Source organism: Pelodiscus sinensis, chromosome 3, assembly GCF_052426305.1.
Source record: "Pelodiscus sinensis isolate ZL-2025 chromosome 3, ASM5242630v1, whole genome shotgun sequence".
NCBI lineage: Eukaryota > Metazoa > Chordata > Testudines > Trionychidae > Pelodiscus > Pelodiscus sinensis.
In genome coordinates this window covers 116,439,305-116,459,499 of record NC_143054.1, presented here as the reverse complement: position 1 = coordinate 116,459,499, position 20,195 = coordinate 116,439,305, and the positions used below count along the sequence as shown (strand labels likewise).

Here is a 20,195-nt window from a genome sequence, read left to right as displayed (position 1 = left end):
AGTGAAACAACTTAAGTATTAGGATAAAGCTGTTCCTGTGTTTGCTTTTTGTACTATTGCTGTTAGGCTCAGTATGTTCTGAAATTGAGTGCAAAGCAGGTGCTGTTAGTATATTTTATATTGACATTAATCTGCCCCCTTTTGATCTATATGCCCTCATGGGCGTCTTCTACAGACTTTTCCTGTGACAGACTAACTCAGTTACCCCCCTCTGAAGCATTTGTTGGAATAATGAGCTTTTAAGAGGTGATGAAGGCAGTTCTACTGTCTTGGGACCCTCTGGGGCACTCACCAGCTTGCAGTACAAAGCATCACTAATCTGAATGTCCACTGGTCTCCAAATTTGAGATCTCAGAGGGGACAAGGTTTAATTCAAAGTACTTTTTCTCTAATTGCAACAGAGGGAAAAAAATTGTACTATACACCTCTGAGTGCCTACAGAAAGTCCAGGATCTACTTGAACTAAAGGAAGTGCCACATTCAGGATAAACACCCACATTTTTTTCCACCATGAGCTTTCACCAATCCCTGCACAGTAAAATAGCAAAGACATTATGTAGTTGTTCCTATCACATCTCTCTCAAGGGTCAGTTGTTGCCCTTAGGGTAGTACAGGCATCTTTTTAATGAAGCATCTTAAACAGAGAACCAGAACTCATTCCAATCATTTGTTTGAGCTATTACTTGTGTTAGGGACAGTTTTACAGTATCACAATCCTGTGAGGGGGCACTTGTCATGCACTGTGAAAGCAGTATTAACATCTATGCAATTAGAGCCCAAAAAACATCACAGCTGGAGCTGTGTTCAGTATGGCCAGCTGAAACACTAATCCATGAGTAGTGAAAACCTTAACTACTGCCCTTCCTTGTATAGTGATGTCCCCGGACAACTTACCCAGAAGAACTGCAGACCCCACTAAATTGCCTCACAAATGCTGAAATCAACCTTCATGCTGGACATTTTCTCTTTTAGAATGGCTTAGGTTTGTTATACATATTTGTCAACAGTAAAGCCAGACCTGCACAAAACATTTCCTAAAATAAACCATTTATTGAGAAAAAACTTTGTAATTTCATTAAATCAGCCTTCTGCATAACAAATCTGAAGCTGGGCAAAAAAAGAGTCGCAGTTCACAGTCAGTGCACTCAAACAGGATTTTAAAAAAACAAGGTCCAGAACGCCTGATAACACTACAACTTTTTTCGAACCTAGAAAGTTCAAAAATACTACATATTAACATTACAGTTCTCAGTTAACTGAGAAACAAAGAAAGAAGAACAAAAAGGTAATGGTCCATATACAGTAGTAATGGCACTTTCACTGAAAACATGCAGCTTCTTTAAACTTGCAGACACTGTCACATGAGCAACATGTGCCAAGTAAAACATACAGGAGCAGCAGTAAAAGTGACGCGTGTCACTTGTGCAGTCTTCAGTCATGGTAAGTTTATACTGTTTCTCAGCACAGTCTTTATGTAAATATTACATACAGTAGTGATTAGATACTTTGCCAGAGTACATACAACAGGCCACGTATTGAGTAACTTCATTCTTCATCTGTGCAAACCTGGGAAAGGACACATCAGCAATTAAAATTAATCAAATCTGTACAGATTGCCACAACAGTGTCAGTTTGGTGAATTAAGGTCTTTATTAGAAGTGATGACATTTAAACACTCATCAACACTATGAAATAAGCTAATGCCACCATATACTATTCCTACCCTTAGCTATAAATAAAATCTTCCACAGGAGTAAGTCTCTGCTGACATGACTGATCCATTTTCATTCCTCTAATTCTGATAGACAAACAGCATGCCTGGCTACTATTGAGTACCACCAGGGAAAAGCAGCCTGACTATGCTACTTGAATTAGATTAAAGCAGTGGTCTCCAACCTTTTTACACCCAAGATCACTTTTTAAATCTCAGACCAGGTGAAGATATACCGCCCCATGTCTCTATTATTCTCCTGTCCACTTGCTATCCCCAGCCCTTACTTACACACTCTGATAAACAGTTTATTTTGAAATTATGCAATATCTAAAACTAACATCACATGTTTATAGTTTAAATGGTCTTTTTTATTCATGCTATTTAAATCTAAAATAAAGCATTTATAATTATACATTTTATGGGGACAGAGTGCTGGGAGGGCAGAGTTTTGTACCGGGGGAGTGGGGACCCAGTGGAGGCAGAAAGATCCCTGTATCTGCCTCCTCCCAGGATTCTGAACATTTTTTTAATACAGATATTTCAGTGCCTGAAAACTCTGTGTATGTGTTTTAAGATTGTTCTCAATATTTTCACAAGCCGGAGACAATGCCCTACATTTGTACATTTATTCAATGAATTTCTCTCTCATTCATGTCTACTACTATTCTGGCACTAAATCAACTTGACATACCTTGACAAACGGATGATCAAGGAGCTGGCTAGCCGTCCATCTCATCTTTGGCTCACTTTCTAGGCAGTGAGAAAGGAAGTCTTTTCCCTCTGGGCTTACCCTTTCAGGTATAGGAGGCTTATGGCCCATCCCCACTTTATACATGATCTGAAAGTTGTGCTCGTATTCATGCCAGGGTCTCTGCAACAGATGATAGAATTGATGAATGCAAGATTTGGTAAATGGAGCTGTTAGCCTATAGCAGTGTTTCCCAATTTTATTTGGCCGAGGAACCCTTTTCAGCTTTTCAGAATTTCAAGGAACCCCTAGGCTTGTCAAGCAAAAAAAAAAAAAAAAAAAAAAAGGTGGGGGAGGAGAGAGAGACCCATCAATTCATGAAAATCACATTTCTTCCCCAAGTTCCCTTACCCATCTCCCTTCTGTGAGGCCTATCTACTCTGTTCCCCTCCTCTCCATTACTTGCTATCCCCAGCGCTTATACCTGTCTCAACCTAGTGAGAGTGAGGTGTGGGGTGGGAATGAGGAATTTGGGTGTGAGAAGTACAAGCTCTGGGAGGGAATTTGGATGCAGGAGAAGGGGCTGTTGACTCAGGGAGGGGGCTCTACGCTGGGGAGTGTTGAGCTCAGGTGGAAGGTTGGGGTGCTGAGCAAGCCAGGGACTGTGGATGTGAGGGTGCAGGAGTTTGGGCTGGATATGTGAGGGGCTCAGGGAAAGAAGGTTGTGAGTGATGGGCTCAGGACACAGATTTGTGATGTGTGGATGGTGGAGGAATGTTGTGGCAGAAGACTGAGGATGTGGGGATGCAGGAGTCTGGGGATGTAAGAGGCTCAGGAGGGGGGTTCCAGTCTATGATAGGCTCAGATTTGGGGTCAGGTGGTGCAGGAGTGTTATGATGCTGCAGTGAAATGGGGGCTTGGTCCCAATTGGGGGCTTGTTGGAGAGCGTCCAGTGGAGGGTAATGAAAATGATTAGGGGGCTGGAGCATGTCCTATCAGGAGAGGCTGAGAGATTTTGGCTTGTTTAGTCTGCAGAAGAGGAGAGTGAAGGGGGATTTGATAGCAGCCTTTAACTATCTGAAGGGAGGTTCCAAAGAGGATGGAGAGAGCCTGTTCTCAGTAGTGACAGATGGCAGAATGAGGAGCAATGTTCTCAAGTTGCAGTGGGGGAAATCTAGGTTGGCTATTAGGAAAAACTATTTCGCTAGGAGGACGGGAAGCATGGAAATGGGTTGCCTAAGGAGGTGGTGGAGTCTCCATTCGTAGAGGTTTTTAAGTCCCAGTTTCACCAAACCTTGGCTGGGTTCATTTAGTTGGGGTTGGTCCTGCTTTGGGCAGGAGGTTGGACTCAATGACCTCTGAGTCATATTATTTAGAACCATGCTTCCTATGCCCAAGCTGTGCTTAAACAGAGCAACTGCTAATGCCCAGGAAGTAAGGAAGATAAACATGATTTCTGTAGCATTTGATCAGAAACAACCGTAGAACTGTGGAGGGGTGATGGAATGTAACTGCAAGCTTATACAGAACAAAAATAATGAGAAGAAATTTAAAGTAGGACACAGAAAACGATCTACAATTACAAGACAAAATGCTATTTCTAGTGGTCAGAGTAGATGGCATTTCCTAATAATTTTATTGTGAAATTCAAAAGAAGCTGAGAAGAGGGGGAATGAATGTGTCACACAGATGACAGGTAATTTTGGAGGTATGTGTTATCAAAGTGGAGAAAAGTCTTTGACAATAAAAAAAAAAAAAAGCATGCAAGTCTGCAAACTTGGGTTTTGGTGGGTTTTTTGGAGGATGTCAGCTAATAATCAATATCAATTTTACGCTGTTCAATGATAACTGCAACAGTCTTTTTTATAAATACATGAGCCTCTGAACCAGTCTGGATTTATACAGTATATAAACTGTTCTTACCTTGCCAGTGACCATCTCTATTACAACACAACCAAGACTCCAGATGTCTGCTGCACGTCCATGCCCCTCTCCTTTAGCTCTAGTAATTACTTCAGGTGCCATGTATGCTTTGAAACAACACATACAGTGCCGTCAGTTTATACAACAGAAGGAACAGTATGTACCTAAATAAAGTGATTAAACTGAGCAATCAAATCCTTTTCAATATTATCTGCAGTCAATTATCCCACTGGTTATTCGTATTTAGCATGTCATTGCCTGACTTCTTGAGTTCTCTGCAACAGCCCCTGCATAAATGTTCTTCGGCTATTTTCCTTAAAACAGATTAAACACCAGTGCAAAAGAACACTGTGCTATTTCAATAAGGGGGCAGAAGATACCATCTTACATAGAAACAACAGGAAATCTCCTGTGAAATGTAGTTACATCCTCTTTCTGTGCAGATGTAGCCTTACCACTCTAGAATTCCATAACCTAATTAAGTCCAAGACCACCAATGGCAGTCAGTAGGAGTTTACACACAGGACTAGGCTCATGATCAATACAATGAACCAACTTCAGAGCTGATGTAACAGACTTCCATGGAGGTACAGCTACTTAAACTAAGAGCTGGGTATCGGGTTTAGGCATACCAGGGATGCAAAAAAATTAAATGTTTAAAAGAACAGAAAGGAGGTCAAACATGATTAGCTGTTTGTCTAGTCAAAGAGGACAGTACAGCTACGTACACTTTCCACTGAATACAAATGAGCTTTCAGACGATATATTCATCTTTGTTTCTGTTTCAACTTCTGTTTGTGACTTCCTCTCTATATACAGTCTATCAAGCACCCCTCTCCAAATGCCTTACCAGATCAGGTTACACCAAGATCCACTCAGATTTATCCCCAGTACTGTATTTTAAGAGAGGGTTTCACTAGTCAATGCTAAACACATTCATAACACTCCATTTTAGCGCATTGTTCCTCACCTGCAGTCCCCAGAGTACTGTTCACTTCTCCAGGCATGGTCTGCGTGTTGTTTTTTAATTTTACTGAGCAACCAAAGTCTCCCAGCTTAATCAGGCCTGATGAGGTAAGGAAGATATTGGCTCCTGGGAAGTGCAAACAAAAACAAAAAACAACAACAAAACAAATTTAAAAATTGTCAAATTGCTACCTAAGTGAGAAGTCAGGACATCGGAGCACAATGTGCTAAGAGAAATGGCATGTATGAAATAGCTGGATTAACCTGCACGGTAAATGAAGATTTGGTGGTACTCCAGAAAGGGTGAATTCTTAGCACAAATTTTTGCTGGGGATCTTCTGTAAACATTAAGGCTAGGCACATCCTGAAAATCAACAGTTCAAGTCAATATGATCCAAGGCTTAAATTTCATGCAAAGCAAAATATAGCATTCAGGAGGCTAGGTGGCCCACTGGTTTAATTCATTAGTCTTACAAACACTAGAGACCAATGTTCTTATGCCATTTTAGGGTACAAGGAATCTGGGGAGTTTCATGCTAATCTCACTGCTCCATATGGCAAAACCACCACAAAATCTGCCTCTATTGGGCAAGCCGAAGATGATCGATCAGCTTTACGTTTCATAAAAATCACATGCGATCTTGCGGTGATTTTGTAAAGACTTAACTGATCTAACATTACTTTTAAAACCGCTAGGGCCTGAGGATGTACCTCTGCCCCTGCTAAGCCAGGAAGCTCTGTCCCTGTATTGCCTCCTTGCCCATCACCTGCACCCCCGCAGCTCCTATTGTCCAGGAATTACAGTAAATAGAAACTCTGAGGGGCTGTGGCTGTAAGTGACTGCAGGCCATGCAGAGCCATTTGTTTCCCCACAAATGGGAGCGCCCCACACCCCAACACTGAGCCTCCTCCTGTACCCTAACTTCCTCCCAGACCCCACACCTCAACCCTGAGCCCCCTCCTGTCCAGATCCCATAGCCTCACTCCAACCTCCTGCCCTGAGCCTACTCCTGAACTCCAAACTCCTTGGCCCCAGCCTGGAGCACCCTCCTGCCTCATCCTCAGTCCCAGAGTCCACAACCCCAGCCAGACTCCTTATTCCCCCAACCCTGAGCTGAACCCCTCGGCCCTATCCCACCACACGTTATTCATATGCAGAATGAATTTTGTTATGTGCACCAATACGGAGGTGATTTATTGCAGGTTATCTCCATATTGATGCATATAAAATTCATTCTGCACATGGACATACAAAAATTGGACAAACTGCTCACAGGTGCTGTTAGGTGATTGCTCAAACTCAGGTAATAGGGGGGTTTCCTTGCAATTAAGGTGTGTCAGATGCGCATCATGACATCTCTCCCTGTATCCATCCACTCACTTGAGCGGAGCTGCATAGTGCACTGCAGTAGAATAGAACCCAGTTATCTAAAGCACTCAGGCCCCAATTCACCACAGTAAACAACTTGGTTAACAGAGCTTACATCAGTAGGTTAACAGTAGGGCCTAATTCACATCTGTGAAAAAACAAGTCACGGACCATGAAATCAGGTCTCCCCTATGAAATCTAGCTCTTATAATGCACCATGCTCCAGCTAGTGGTCCTGACAGGGCTGGCGGGGGAGAGGAGGAAAAAGGATGACACTTCTTCCCTTAAATGGCCTCTTCCTGGCAGATACCAGGTAATTCCCCCCATTGCAGAAAGCTCTGCAGCTGCGCTACCTTCATAGATGGGTTCTGAAGGCAGCAGCTATGGAACTTCCTGCAGCTCAGAGAGTCCCTAGAGGTGGTCTCTTAGTGGAAAGACTTGGCCAGTCTGGGAAGAGACAATCTTGTGACCCTTCCCACAAGGGCTCTGTGCCTCCCCGCCCCAGGGTCATACCATCATGAAATTGACTATTTTTTAAATCCTAGGACTATGAAATTAACCAAAACGGAGCTCGAATTTGGTAGTAGCCTAGTTAGTCAAATTAAGAGTTTTGTACCACTATGCCCCATCTCACTAGCAATACTGCTGCTTTTCCATAGCCAGAGAAGCTGCTTATTTGCAGAAGGTGGCTACATTGCCACCTTACACCAGTGGAATCGTTCTCCAAGACCAATCACTGGCCATTCTAAATTCACTCTGCTCCACAGAGAAGCTGCAAAGTGTAGTGGACTGGAGAGCCTGGCCCTCGGTGACCAGCATTCTTCATTCCCATATCATGGCAACCCACCCACATGGTCAGAGCAAACAAATTCAGAAGCACTAATACACTATGCAAGTCATGCAGAACTTTGAATAATAGTGTAAGTGATCACAGATCAACTCTGAGTTGGCTGGTGGTGGGTCTTATAGCAGAGATGCTGAAACATGATCAATGCTGTAATTTAGTGGTGACTTTTCTTGATAGAAAATGAGTGGCGCATGGATCAACAAAACTACTCCCTGCACAAATGGTACAGCCTGGAACTGCCTTGGGTTTATCCACACTTAGCAGCCTTCTATCCACCTCACACAAAGGTGTTTTTGTGCCCGTCCGGGTACTATGTCCTTCTGCCAGTTCCCCAGGGAGCGCTGCACAGGGGCCAGTGCAGGACCCTTTGTATGCTGTACCTTTCTAAAATATTCTCCAACTTCCATTTAGCACAGTTTAGCTCTTCCACAAAGAAACCCAAAAAACCAGGAAGGAAATGTATACAGGCCCGAAAAATGCTCAAAAGTCGCAGGGGGTAGCCGTGTTAGTCTGTAACTGAAACTACTTAAATAATGAATGATCCTCCAGCACCTTAAAGACTAACAAAAAATGTAGATGGTATCACCACCTTTCGTGGGCTCAACCCACTTCTTCGGATGAACCGAGTAAGCCACCACATCAGAGGCTCATACAACTGTACATCCACTAACGTGATCTGTGCCAGCAATGTCCCTCTGCCATGTATATTGGCCACACTAGATGGTCTGTATGATAAAGGATTAATGGACATAAGTCAGATACTCAAAATGGTAACACACAAAACCTGGTGGGGAACATTTCAATTTGCCAGGCACTCACTAATGGCTCTAAAAGTGACTATACGATTACAAAGCAATTTCAATAACCAATTGGAGAGAGCAGCTCTGGACCTTGGGTTTCATTTACAAGTTTGACACCTGGAATCAAGGTTTGAACAAAGACCTGAACTGGATGGGCCGCTACATTCCACGCCCTAATGACATAAAAAACTAAGTACCGGGTACTTACAGACCACCCTATTAGCCTCATTTATTACAGACACTCTGACAATATTTTTTCCTATTTTTTTTCCTTCTCTTTCCCTCTCCATCCCCTCTGTTTCTCTGCTATTTATTTGTACCCTTACTCCATTCATCAGTAGAAGTGGGTTGTGCCCACAAAAGGTCATACCACCATCTACATTTTTTGTTGGTCTCTAAGGTGCTGGAGGACTATTAGTTGTTTTTTAAACTTTCTGAAAATGCTCAGTTTATGGAAAGGTAGCGTGGGGCCATGCTGCTGGAACTCTATCCTGCCCACGCAGAGAGTTCCTCAACAGCTATAACAGCATTTAGAAACAAAGTTCACATATTTAAAATCAGGGAGGCGGAGAAGTTGTCTGCTTAAAAGCACTAATAGGAGAAAATGAGTAACAGGAATAAATTCTATTTATAGGCTTTCGATTACCTACAGAATCTGTACATATTGGGAAAGAAATGTAACTTACCATACAGTAACTGAGGTTCTTAGAGATGTGTCATCTATATCTGTAAGATGTATTGCCGTCTGGCTGCATGTGCCCTTTGTGCTTGAGACTGCAGTTTTCTGACAAGCTGTACACATTGAACCATGCCTGTGCTCTGAATATTCTTCCATCCTCCCCACATCAGAGGGCATTAAGGGCAAAGCAAGACCAACCATCCGTCAGCTCCTTTGCCAATACATGTTAAACCTCTAGTCCAGCACTCTCTGGTCCAGCATGATTTTAGTTAGCCAGATGTCCACTTATCATGGGTGTGGCCAAATTTTCCACGGTCCATAAAGTCTGTTTACAGCCACCAGTCCTGGCTCTTGATGTTCTGTGCTGTTCTAGCTCTGATTTACCCCAAATGTCTTCTAAGACCAGTAGGCAGTGAAGTGCTGGTAATGCTGCTAGACAATATTGACCTCCCGTGGTTCAGCAAATTCTCTGGTTCGGCACCAGTGAGGTCCGGAGGGTGCCAGACTATGGAGGGTCAACCAGTATATAATTCAAGTGTTACCATCTCCACTTGTAACAGGGGAGGGGCATAGGAACACACATCTCAAAGAACCCCAGTTACCATAAGTTACCATTCTCTCTCTTTTGAGGGATCGCCCATACATATTCCATTTTTGATGACTCTCAGTAGTGACTTGATGCATCGGAAATGGTTGCTTGGATCCTACTCAATCAGTAAGACAGCTCTGCCAAAACAACCTAATGCCCCTGCACAGGAACAGTATTCTATAAACGTAATGTTATTGATGCCAAGGTAGCAGAGATGGCTACATTTAAAGAAGCCAGATGCTGCCTGTGTTCTAGTCAAATGAGCACTGACCTGACTGGTGTGGAGTCTACAGTATGTAGCGGTTAATGTAATTTACTACTGTCAAAATCCCACTGAGAAAGCCTTTGGGATGATAAGCCTGACCTTCGCTGGACTTTACCCTATCTGCAAAAGCTACGCACTATTTAGGGGACATTCCAAATATTTTGGTCCTATCAAAGTACAAGCAGAGAGCTCTAAGTACTCCCAATGGGTGAAGTCTAGCTTCCCTCAACTGGTGTGTGGTTTAGGGAAGAACACAGATAAGTAGTTTATCTGGTTTAGACGAAAGTCTGAGATCATTTAAAAAAAAAAAAAAGGGTGGGGGGATGGGATCTTTTTCCTTGTGAACAAATATATCTGCCATGACTGCTTACATGTCTCCAACTCTTTGAGCTAATGTGATCGGCTAGTAAAAAGGTTGGTTTTACTCAAGGAAGGTAGAGAAAGCATAATGCTTAGGGGGACTTATCAATCCCTAGCAGAAACTACACTGAGATCCAAAGGGGGAGGAGGGTGTGTGTGCTGGAGGGAAATGAATCAGGCCCTTGCTAAACCTAGCTTCTCTACTGTTGAGTGCAAGAATCTCATGTGGCCCTGGACTGGAGCATGATGGGCTGAAAATATTTCAAGGTGACCTCTGATAGAAATAACAGGTAGTCTAGAGCTCTTATTTTTCCAGAGAGTCTATAATACAGAGGATCTGATTCTTCAAATGGGGAATAGGGCTGCAGCACTGCCCAAACAGAAATCTTTAGCACTTAGCTGCATACCTTAGTCTTTTGCAGACTTTTCTGCTATGTTTTACAGAGAGAGTCTCCAATACTATTTATTACTTCTCTTGGATTTCACTGGCATTGACTCCAGCATGGGCCACAGATTTGTGCTAGCTCTAGCAGGATCTCTCAGATTGCCATAGCCAACCTCTCCAGCACAAAGATGGGAACAACGCCCATAAGTTTATAGGACTTCACCTGTACAATCTCCACAGGGATTTCCAGAGCACCTGCCGTCCTATGCAGAAAAGCCCTGAGAAGTTTTAGAATTGTCCGGATAGGATGAAGTTACAGGAGCCATAGCTTGAAGAAGAGACAGCAGCTGGGATGAGTTCTGCTATCTGTAGGTGTTCATCAGCTGGCTGTGGTTGTTGCTAAGGCGCAGCGTGGGGGCCCTAGGGCTGCTGATGTTGCTGCACACTAAAGGCTCTTAATGGAAACTGGGACCTGCCCCCTAGAAAAAGCTGTTGAGGAGAATCTCCTTGTCAGGTGTAACCCCCATGGTGTCCAGTATGGCCAGGGTTGAGAGCCACAGGAGGAAAGAGAAAATGGCAGTTTTTTCAGATGTCTCTTGATGTGCTATAAGGAAGCTCTCACATCTGTGCCCCAGAAATACTCCGTAACAATATCAAGCCAGCAGCCAGTACAGAGGCATACCCTCACCCCACATGTTAATAGTAGTGACTCAGGAAGCACAGATAATGTGAGGTCATTTAATATCATAACTCTGTGCCAAGACAGCACCATGAGCACCATGCTGGAAACAGACAGCACTAGAGTGCCAAAGATGTTAGTACCAGCAGCAGTACTAAAAGCCCCTTTGATGGTATTGCAAGTCTAAAAATGAATACAGTCTGAAGATGTGCCTGGATGACAACAGAGTCCTTTATGCTGTTCATAGGAACCTGTCTTAGGCTATGTGCTATGCTTTGATAAGAATAAGTGAGGCAACTAGAGCTGCCTCTTGTTACTCAGTGCCTTGGAAGCTGACCCATGACTGCACTCTTGTCAAGCGGTGCTCTCTGCCACAGTTCCGTGGCTGACGACAAGGACTGGAGTGCAGGGATGACAACAGAAGTCTCTTTAGAAGGAGACACATGGGAGCTAATAAGGGAGCCCATAGCTCTCTGGAGAGTTCTTAGACGAAGATTGCTCTGTCAATTAAGGTCTCTATCAAGATCAGAAGCAGGTCTCATTGACCAATTAAACAAGAAAAGGTTCAGGGGAACTTCCCTGCAAACTTCAGTGTTTGTTTTGACAATCTGCAGACTGGACACTTTTCAGGAATATGCTTCCCCCCTCCCCTGCCAAGATAGAAGTGGCATCTGGTATGCCCATCAGTGAAGGCTATAGCTCCCTCACAAGAGGGACAATATTTTAGAGCAGGGAATTTGGTTTCAATCAAAAGAGGTGTAGCCTAATACTCCCCAAACCATCCCAACTAATACTAATTAACTACTGTATAAACCAAGATATGTAACTGTATACAAATAAAGCTACAGTATCCAAGTGCAAGAGATAGAGGCCCTGTTTGTTGTTCCATCCTGCAGCCATGTGCAGAAAGAAAGGACAGAGCAACTGTTGGCCCCACTCTGCCCTTTAAGTCTTCAGGCATTGGTGGGGAAGGGCAGGGGGCACAAAAGAGCAGTCAGAGTGCAAGGATGGCTCCAACAGACAAATGGTGGCCACAAGCTACTAAACCAAACACCAAGAATGTGATATATATGGGCAAATCACTCAAACTCAAACAGGGTGTTTGCTGCTAACAGAAAGATTCACCAAAAGAATGACAGCTGGGCATGAGGGATTTAATGCTAGGGGTATGTGCTGAGGCATAGCCTCTTGTATAACTCTTCCCTCTTTCCACAAAAATGGAAGCATATGACCTCACATGATTCATTTCATGGGGACCCTAGGAGGATAACAGAATAGTGCCTGCTTCACTGCCCTGAGTGAGAGACCACGTGTAAACAGTGTCATTTCTGGGGGAGATGAATTACACTGTGCCATCTGGCAACCTACATAACCCCCTAATCTGATCTGATTTATCCAAGAAAATTGCATCCTTGGAGAAGCACAAAGAACCCCCCCCCCCCTTTTTTTTTTTAATATATATAGCTGACCTTCCCACTGTCACCATGTGAGCCCTACCTGAACATGAAGGATTAGGGAAGTCCTCTCCAGAGTTGAACTATGAACACGGACCTTTTTCAGATATAGCTTCAACATTTGAAGCTGGAATTGTTCCCAAAGAACACTCCTGTAATACTGGACATTAGAAAGCTCAGTAACTGGAGATCCTGCGGGGTGATGCAGTGATATAGCTCCCTGAACTGCTGGATACAAGTTCTCACTTCAGTGTTTCTCTTGGACAAGATTACGACGCTCTCCTTGTCAGTCTAGGAGTGCACCCCAAGGTTAGCGAAACACTGCATCGGTGCTAAAGAAGTTCATGAAGCCCAGTTTCTGTAATAGGCAATGGATTCTGTTACGCAATCTGGTATTCCAGAAGGGAGCAACCTTCTACCAAATACTTATCTAATAAGGAATGACTATCATAGACATGGGTTTATGGAGAATACAGAGGTGAGTTGACACCTGCACAAAAAGCCTTGGCCAAGAGGGAGAACAGGAAAGGAAAGAATGCTGGGAGAGGGTAGAGGAGGAGAAAGCAATTATCTCCTGAAAAATCCAAAGCTGACTCAAGAGTGGCCTACCTGGGTGGGTGGCCTCTGGGTCATGGACAGCTCTTTCCCAACTGAGAAGCACGAGGCCAAAGGACCAAGAGCAACTGGGAATCTCCTAGACTGCTGCGATGATTCAGAGCCCTGTGAGCAAGAGGGACATAGAAAACCCAGCATGGTTGGGTTGCACTGCCTTGTTGTAAACTGAGCATTTATAGGGAATAATTTGTGTGAATCAAGAGTGTAAAATCAAAGATTTTTCCTTCTGTGGCATTGCTGAGGAAGACAAGTCACATTAAAAAAAAAACCCATCTAGACTGAAAGAATGTTTTGAAAGGAGCAGGAGATAAGAAGCTGTGCTACTGATCCCATGGGAAAAGGAGATAACCTGAAGACAGAGGGGGTCCTATGAGCATGGCAAAAAAATCTGCTGTTTTTGTGGCCCCAGCCTGTTCATTGTAAGAGATGGCAGAGAGCAAAATGTGTATAAGCAGCTCACATGCATGAGAGAAACAATGGAGAGGTCTCATTGTAAATCTATTTGTTGTTATAATCTCTCCAAAAACAGCAGCCTTTCACCACTATGATGACTATTATCCCTTGGGAATCCTACCCCCTTTCCTGGGCCCTCAGAACCACAGAGAAAATACTATGATCAAATTATCTTCTACTTTTCAACTCCCAGAGAATTCCATCTCTCCTTCAGAAGTCCAGAATAACATACAGCAGATATGTCACAGTAGTACTAGAGCTACAAATTTAAGGGCCAAATTCTGTCCCTGCATGGAGTCACAGGCCTCCAGGGAACTCAAAAGAAGTTTCACAAGTGCACCCAGGTGCAGAATTTGGCCCTAATTTTGCAACACCGGGCGCCAACGATTTCAAACTCAATGGTTTAAATAAAAGTTAACAGCCATTAATACAAACTCATCAACTGTCCGATGCCACGGCAGGGGATGGGAACAACATAATTATTGCTCTAACGCAGAGTACTTGCCTTAAATCCTCACAAACGTTTTGGACAATACCTTATTTACAACACTGAAAAGCAATATTACCTTAACTTTCAAAAAATTACCTTTAATGTCTCGATGAACTATGCCATGCTCATGGAGTACATTGATAGCAATCGTGATCTGCTTTGTGTAGAGCCTAATGACATGCTCCTGAAGGCCCAGCCTTGACACCTCTTCCAGAGTGCCTTCATCACAGTATTCCATGAAGATATACATTTCTTCCTGTTGCAGGAAGCAAATTACATTTCTTTAATGTCTGTGCTGGTGGTATTATTTCTAAAAACAATTTTCTTTTCAACTCTCAATGTTTACCCATAGCCTCCTCCCATCACCCTTGCTACTTGTGAAACATGGTCATCTATCTATCTATCTATCTATATTAGGCTACATCTTCACTGCAGTGCTATTTCGAAATATAACAGGCTCACTATTCTGGCATCCCTGTAAGCCTCATTCCACAAGGAGTAAGGGATGTTTTGGAACAGTGGGTTATTTTGAAATTTGGTACGGCATGGGCAATGCCAAATTACAAAATAAGCTATTTTGAAATAAGATACGCAATTTGCATAGCTCAAATTGCATATTTTATATTTCAAACTATGGTGCAGTGTAGACGTAGCCTTAGAGATTTGTGCATCTGTCTTGTGAGAGAGTCCTTTTGTTCAAGAACTCATCCTAGATGGTAAGAGCTATGACCACCAAATTTGGTATGCAGTTTTCTCATTATAATAACTTAAAGCAAAGTCAAGGTTTGGTTGTGCCAAGAAAACAGGAAGTGCTGGGAATGAGACTGTTTTCCATAACTTGAAAAGGGAGAGGCACAGAGAGGAGGGACGTGATAATGAGAATGGCCACAGGGGAGAGCTATACTGCAGAGAGATCAGTGGGGTAGCTGTATCACCAAGATAATGGCCAGCAAGTCTGGGGCTTTACCACCTTGCTGGGTAGCCCCCTGCCCCAAACCCTCCCTCTCCTGGCCCTTGGCTGCAACACTGGGAGAACTGGCAGGAGACAGAAGGCCCCTGTAGGCTGGGGAGAGGGGTGGAGGGGAGTGAGGAGACCCCTGCATGACTGGGGGGGGGGGGGGGAGAGCTGGTGGTGGAGAGAGAAGGCTCCTGGCAGCTGGGAGGGAGGGGGAAGGAGGAGAAAAGAGAGCACCTGGTATCTGTGAGGGGCTGAGAGGAGAGATTCCTAATTTGCGTGTAGAGTTCCCCCTTCTTAAGTTAAATGGTACTATGGTGGATTTGTCTGGTAATCCCTCCTCCCAGCAATATTAAATTTAATTACATATGGTTACTATTATCAAGTAGTTCAGCGATATTCAACTCATGGACCGGATCCTATGCGCTACTTAGGACAAAATCAAGAACTGCCTCTCCCCTTGCTGGTTTCAAGACTAGCTGCCCCAAGCAGCAGTCAATAGCGATGTCTAGAAATTCTCTCTCTGCATCCCATCCTGAGATGACAAATCAATATGAGCAAAGTTCAAATCCCCAATTATTATTGGGTTTTCTGCTTGGAATCATAGAACACTAGAAATGGAAGGGACCTTGAGAGGTCATCAAGTCCAGTCCCCTGCCCTCCCAGCAGGACCAAGCACTGTATCCTCGCTAATCTCCCTGATCATTTCACAGCCACTGACACCATCCTGATCAGGTGACCAAGTAGGATAGTGCTACTACCGTGCTCTTTTTGTTCAAATATTGAATTTCTATCCATAGAAATTCTGTGCTGCTGTTTCATCTATGATTTTTACTGAATTTGGCTGCTTTCTTTCACATGTTGTACCACTCCCCCACTAATACAACCTACCCTGTCATTCCTATGTATTTTGTACCCGGGTATTATTGGGCAACAGAGATTATCCTCATTCCATTAAGTCTGCGGGATGCCTATTATATCAATATCCTCCTTTAAATAGCAGGCTTCACTCATCTTAGTATTATGACTTACTATATTTTTATACAAGAACTTACAAAAATTGTCAATGTCTGCCTCCACGTGATGTAACTGAATGGGACTCATTTCACTGTTTCCCTTTTATCAACTTCACACGACTCCTTTACAGGAGTATCTTCTCATAAACCCTCCCCTAGGGGATATGTCTGTCTGAATCATGTGATCCTCCACATCAGTCGGCTTTCCCTCAATCTTTATTTAAAAACTCCTCTACAACCTTTTTAATTTTACAGGTCAGTAGTCTGGTTCAATTTTGGCTTAGGTGGAGCCCATCCTTGCCATATAGGCTCCTCCTTTCCTAAAAGGAAACTTAATATACCTAAATTCCTCCTCCAAACCCCATTGTCTCATCCTTGCATTGAGATCCTGGAATTTTCCTGTCAAACTGGCCCTGCACAGGGAACTGGAAGCATTTCAGAGAATGCCCTGGACTTAATTATTTAACTAGCAGCCTAAATTTGGCCTAAAGAACCTCTCTCCTAACTTTCCTTATATCACTGGTACCTTCATGTAATGTACTGTGAGCCCAAGATTGGAGAACTAAGCAAGGCAAAGCAAGGCCAAGGATCACACTAAATGGTAAGATCTGCATCTTAATTTATTAATGAAGCTGCTGTAAAGTAGGACTATTATTGACTTTAAAAAGACCCCGGACCTAGATCATCCTTGACATAGGTTTGTCTAACCAGTTCTTAAATGCCTCCAGTGATGGATATTCCACAATCCCACTATTCCAAAACACACAACCAAAATGTCTCAAATTTCATGACACTGTAGTGCTGTGTATAGGCTCCTGTGGCCAGCCTTATCCCCAAGCTGGGCCCCGGCCACAGGCTGCACTTAGCCCCAGATCACCAGGTGGCAGCAAGCAGAGCGAGCAGGTGCCAGAGGAGTCTAGAGGATGTAGGCACACAGCCAGCAGCTGGGAAGACGTGCCTTCCAAGTGCCACTTCTCTCTGGCTGGCTACTCAGCTGTCCTCCGCTCCTCCAGCCTGTGCCTCCTGCCTGCTACGCTCCTCCAGCCTGTGCCTCCTGTCTGCTACCCTGAGGTTATTAAGTAAACCTCCCACCTTGCCCTTTTCCTACATAAGGCTGCCAGCTCCCCCAGACTGGATGCCATTTGCGGCAATGCCATCTGGTCTGGGAGAGTTGGCAATGCTATTCCTGCCTCCCCAAAGTCCCCTATGTGGAGAGGCCATTCCGCGCAGGTGTTTGTGTGTGAGTACATGCATGAGTGTCAGTGCTGGGGAGCAGCACTGGTAGGGTTAGCCTTGTCCAGAACATAACTATCCTTATAGTCAGAACGTTTTCCCTAACATCTAACCTCTGTCTTTCTTGCTGCCAAGTTACATGCGACACCAAAGTACAAGTTATAAATAAATGGCTCTTGGCATCATCCAAACAGCAAGTAGAGCACTTTGTAATACTAGACTAAGATAACATATCTACCATGTTTCCAGGACTTAACCATTTTTTCTTATCTATCTTCTCATAATTGTAGTTTGAGATATGCTGTTCATGTCCATTCCATTCTAGGCATGCATGTGAGCAGTCTGAGATTAGTAGTAGCAGTAGGGCCAGCTATGGTGCTCCCTTGAGAGCTATGCTGATGCATGGGTATATCAGGCACCACCAGCTCTATGCTCTCTTAGTTCCTTCTTGCCTAGAGCCCAGACAGAGGAGGGCAGGTAATGGCATGGACATGAGCAACACAACTCAAAGAATAACAATTATGAAAAGATAAGTTACCGTTTTTCTTCGAGTGTTAGCTCATGTTGATTCCATTCTAGGTGACTGGCAAGCAGCGTCCATGGACGCTGGCTCGGAGTTCTCAGTCTTGCAGCTTGCACCGCTGCTCTGCCAAAGCCAGCATCATCTTGAACTTGCTGGGTAAGTAAGTGTATAAAGGATGGTCAATGGATGGACAGATGATCAGGCAGAAGCCCTACAGGTACTTGTGTGAAGAAAGATGCTGATGGCACTTATGGCCTACTTGAATCTACTGTTGTCATAACAATGAGGGTTGGCCAGTAGTCTGGGGACTACAGGGTTAACTATGTCCCCTGTACCTAGACAGGTATCTGGTCAGCCAATAGTAATGCAGGTAGGAATTTCAAACTGGGACAAAGAAATTTTTTAACTTTTCCCTCCTTTGTCTGAGTCAGAGTGGTTTCCTTCCAAGTAACAGGGATATGGGAGGCTGTCTCTCTCTGTCTCTCTCTCCAAGGAAAGTCTTTTTACAATACCTAGGTAGAGTAAAGTTAGTTAACCCATCAGGCTTTATTGTTTTCATGGTTTGGGAATGTGGAAATGATGTCTGTGTTTTGATAATAAAAGTTTGTTTTCTTTTTCTAATCAACCTGGTATTGGTTCATTTCTGTGTCCTGGAAAATCTATCTGTAGGTATCTGCATGCCTCTGACTAGGGGGCAGCTACCACAGACTGCAGCTTGTATTTTTTCTTTTCTTTTTCCAGCTCTTTGGGGAAAAGAGTTTGAGGTACCCCTGAGGTTTTTAGGGAGGAGGTTTCCCAAGTGATCTCTTCCCTGGAATACTTGGGTGGTAGCAGCAGTTTTTATTCTCCAAAGTCCAGGTATAAGGATTTTGGGGGGAGTTTTTGTACCAAAGCCTGTAGAGATCAGGTTTTGGAGTGCTCTTGGGGGCCCCCACTTCTGCATTTATCATGCCAGAGTGGGGGAACAGCTGTCATGATTGCCAGCAGAAGCACTTTCACCAGCTCTCAATAGAATGAAAAATTTGCCCAGTGATTTCACTGTGTGCCATTGCAACAAACAACTGCATTGACTTATGGAATGGCTTTGTTCTATCTATGTAGAAGGCCAATGCCTCTCTAACATTCAGAGTGTGTAGCCTTTACTGTTCATCAGATATATGAGGCTTTGGAAAGAAGAAAGGCAAGTATATGCCCTGACCAGTAAGAAACTGGGAAACGATCTTGGGCAGAAACACTGGATGTGGTTACCACTGGACCTTATCCATGCAGAAGACCAAACAGGGAAGTTCTAAAATAAGCACCCTGATCTTGAACACCTTCTGTGGGATAATGTTATTACAACCAGGAACGAAACCTTCCAGGAAGAAGCTAGAGGCTCAAAGGGAGGCCTGATGAGCCTTGATAACAAAAGACTCAGGTCCCAGGAATGGAACAGGATCCTAGACATGTGGATAGAGATGCTCCAAATCTTTTAAAAACTGTGCTGTCATGTAACGAGGAAAGATCAAGCTACTCTGGAATGGAAAATACAAAGCTGAGATGGCAGCTAGGTAGATGTTGATTGATGACCAAGGACAAACCTTGGAATTTGAGGTGCAGCAGATAATCCAGGATCTTCTGCAGCAGAGTGCGCTCAGCCTGCACACACCGTTCTGAGACCCGGCACATGAAACATTTTAAGTCACTCAGCTGGAGGGTTTTCTGCTGCCCAGAAAGATCTACTAAACACAGGCTAAGAAAGCCTGTTTGTGTGTGCTTATTCATTGCAGTAGCCAAGCTATCAAGTCCAGCAGAGTCAGGGTCAGTTGCAAAAGGCTGCTGTGGTTCTGGTACAGCAGACCCAGCCAGAAGGGCAGCTGCAACAAGATAGCTACTGAAAGGCTCATCAATGTACCAAACGCCTACGCTGGTGAGACAGTGAGGGAATTCTTAGGATAATTCTTACCCTGTCTTCTTGATTTTCACAAGAACCCTATAAATCAATGACACTGACAGGAGGGCATACATCAGCACCTCCAACCCTGGAATGAGAAAGGCATCTTACAGGAAGCCTCTGTCCATCTCCTGGATGAAATAGAAATAGGGATGCTAGATATCATGTATTTTAGTAATTGCATAGCTGCAAAAAATTTCATCAGTTACACCAGGGCTACTCAAGTGGCTTGTGGGCCATTTGCGGCCCACAGTGCAGT

The 20,195-nt window shown here is 43.9% G+C and overlaps 1 protein-coding gene across 8 annotated transcripts in view; it reads right to left on the bottom strand.

The window, feature by feature from the left end:
• Nucleotides 1–1,030: 1,030 nt before the first annotated feature.
• MAP3K4 (mitogen-activated protein kinase kinase kinase 4) overlaps nt 1,031–20,195 on the bottom strand; it is a 116,052-nt gene continuing 96,887 nt past the window's right edge. For 6 of the 8 annotated variants that reach the window (XM_075924567.2, XM_075924569.2, XM_075924570.2 and 3 more), the window contains 5 exons: nt 14,373–14,532; nt 5,296–5,418; nt 4,326–4,432; nt 2,406–2,585; nt 1,031–1,566 (listed from right to left, as the gene is read on the bottom strand). In XM_075924567.2, the coding sequence (XP_075780682.2) occupies nt 1,546–1,566; nt 2,406–2,585; nt 4,326–4,432; nt 5,296–5,418; nt 14,373–14,532 (591 nt within the window). In that variant the 3' untranslated portion in view covers nt 1,031–1,545. Of the gene's footprint in view, nt 1,567–2,405; nt 2,586–4,325; nt 4,433–5,295; nt 5,419–13,327; nt 13,439–14,372; nt 14,533–19,966; nt 20,068–20,195 lie in introns of those variants that run through there. The other 2 variants (XR_012902747.2, XR_016349224.1) reach the window with 2 other exon arrangements.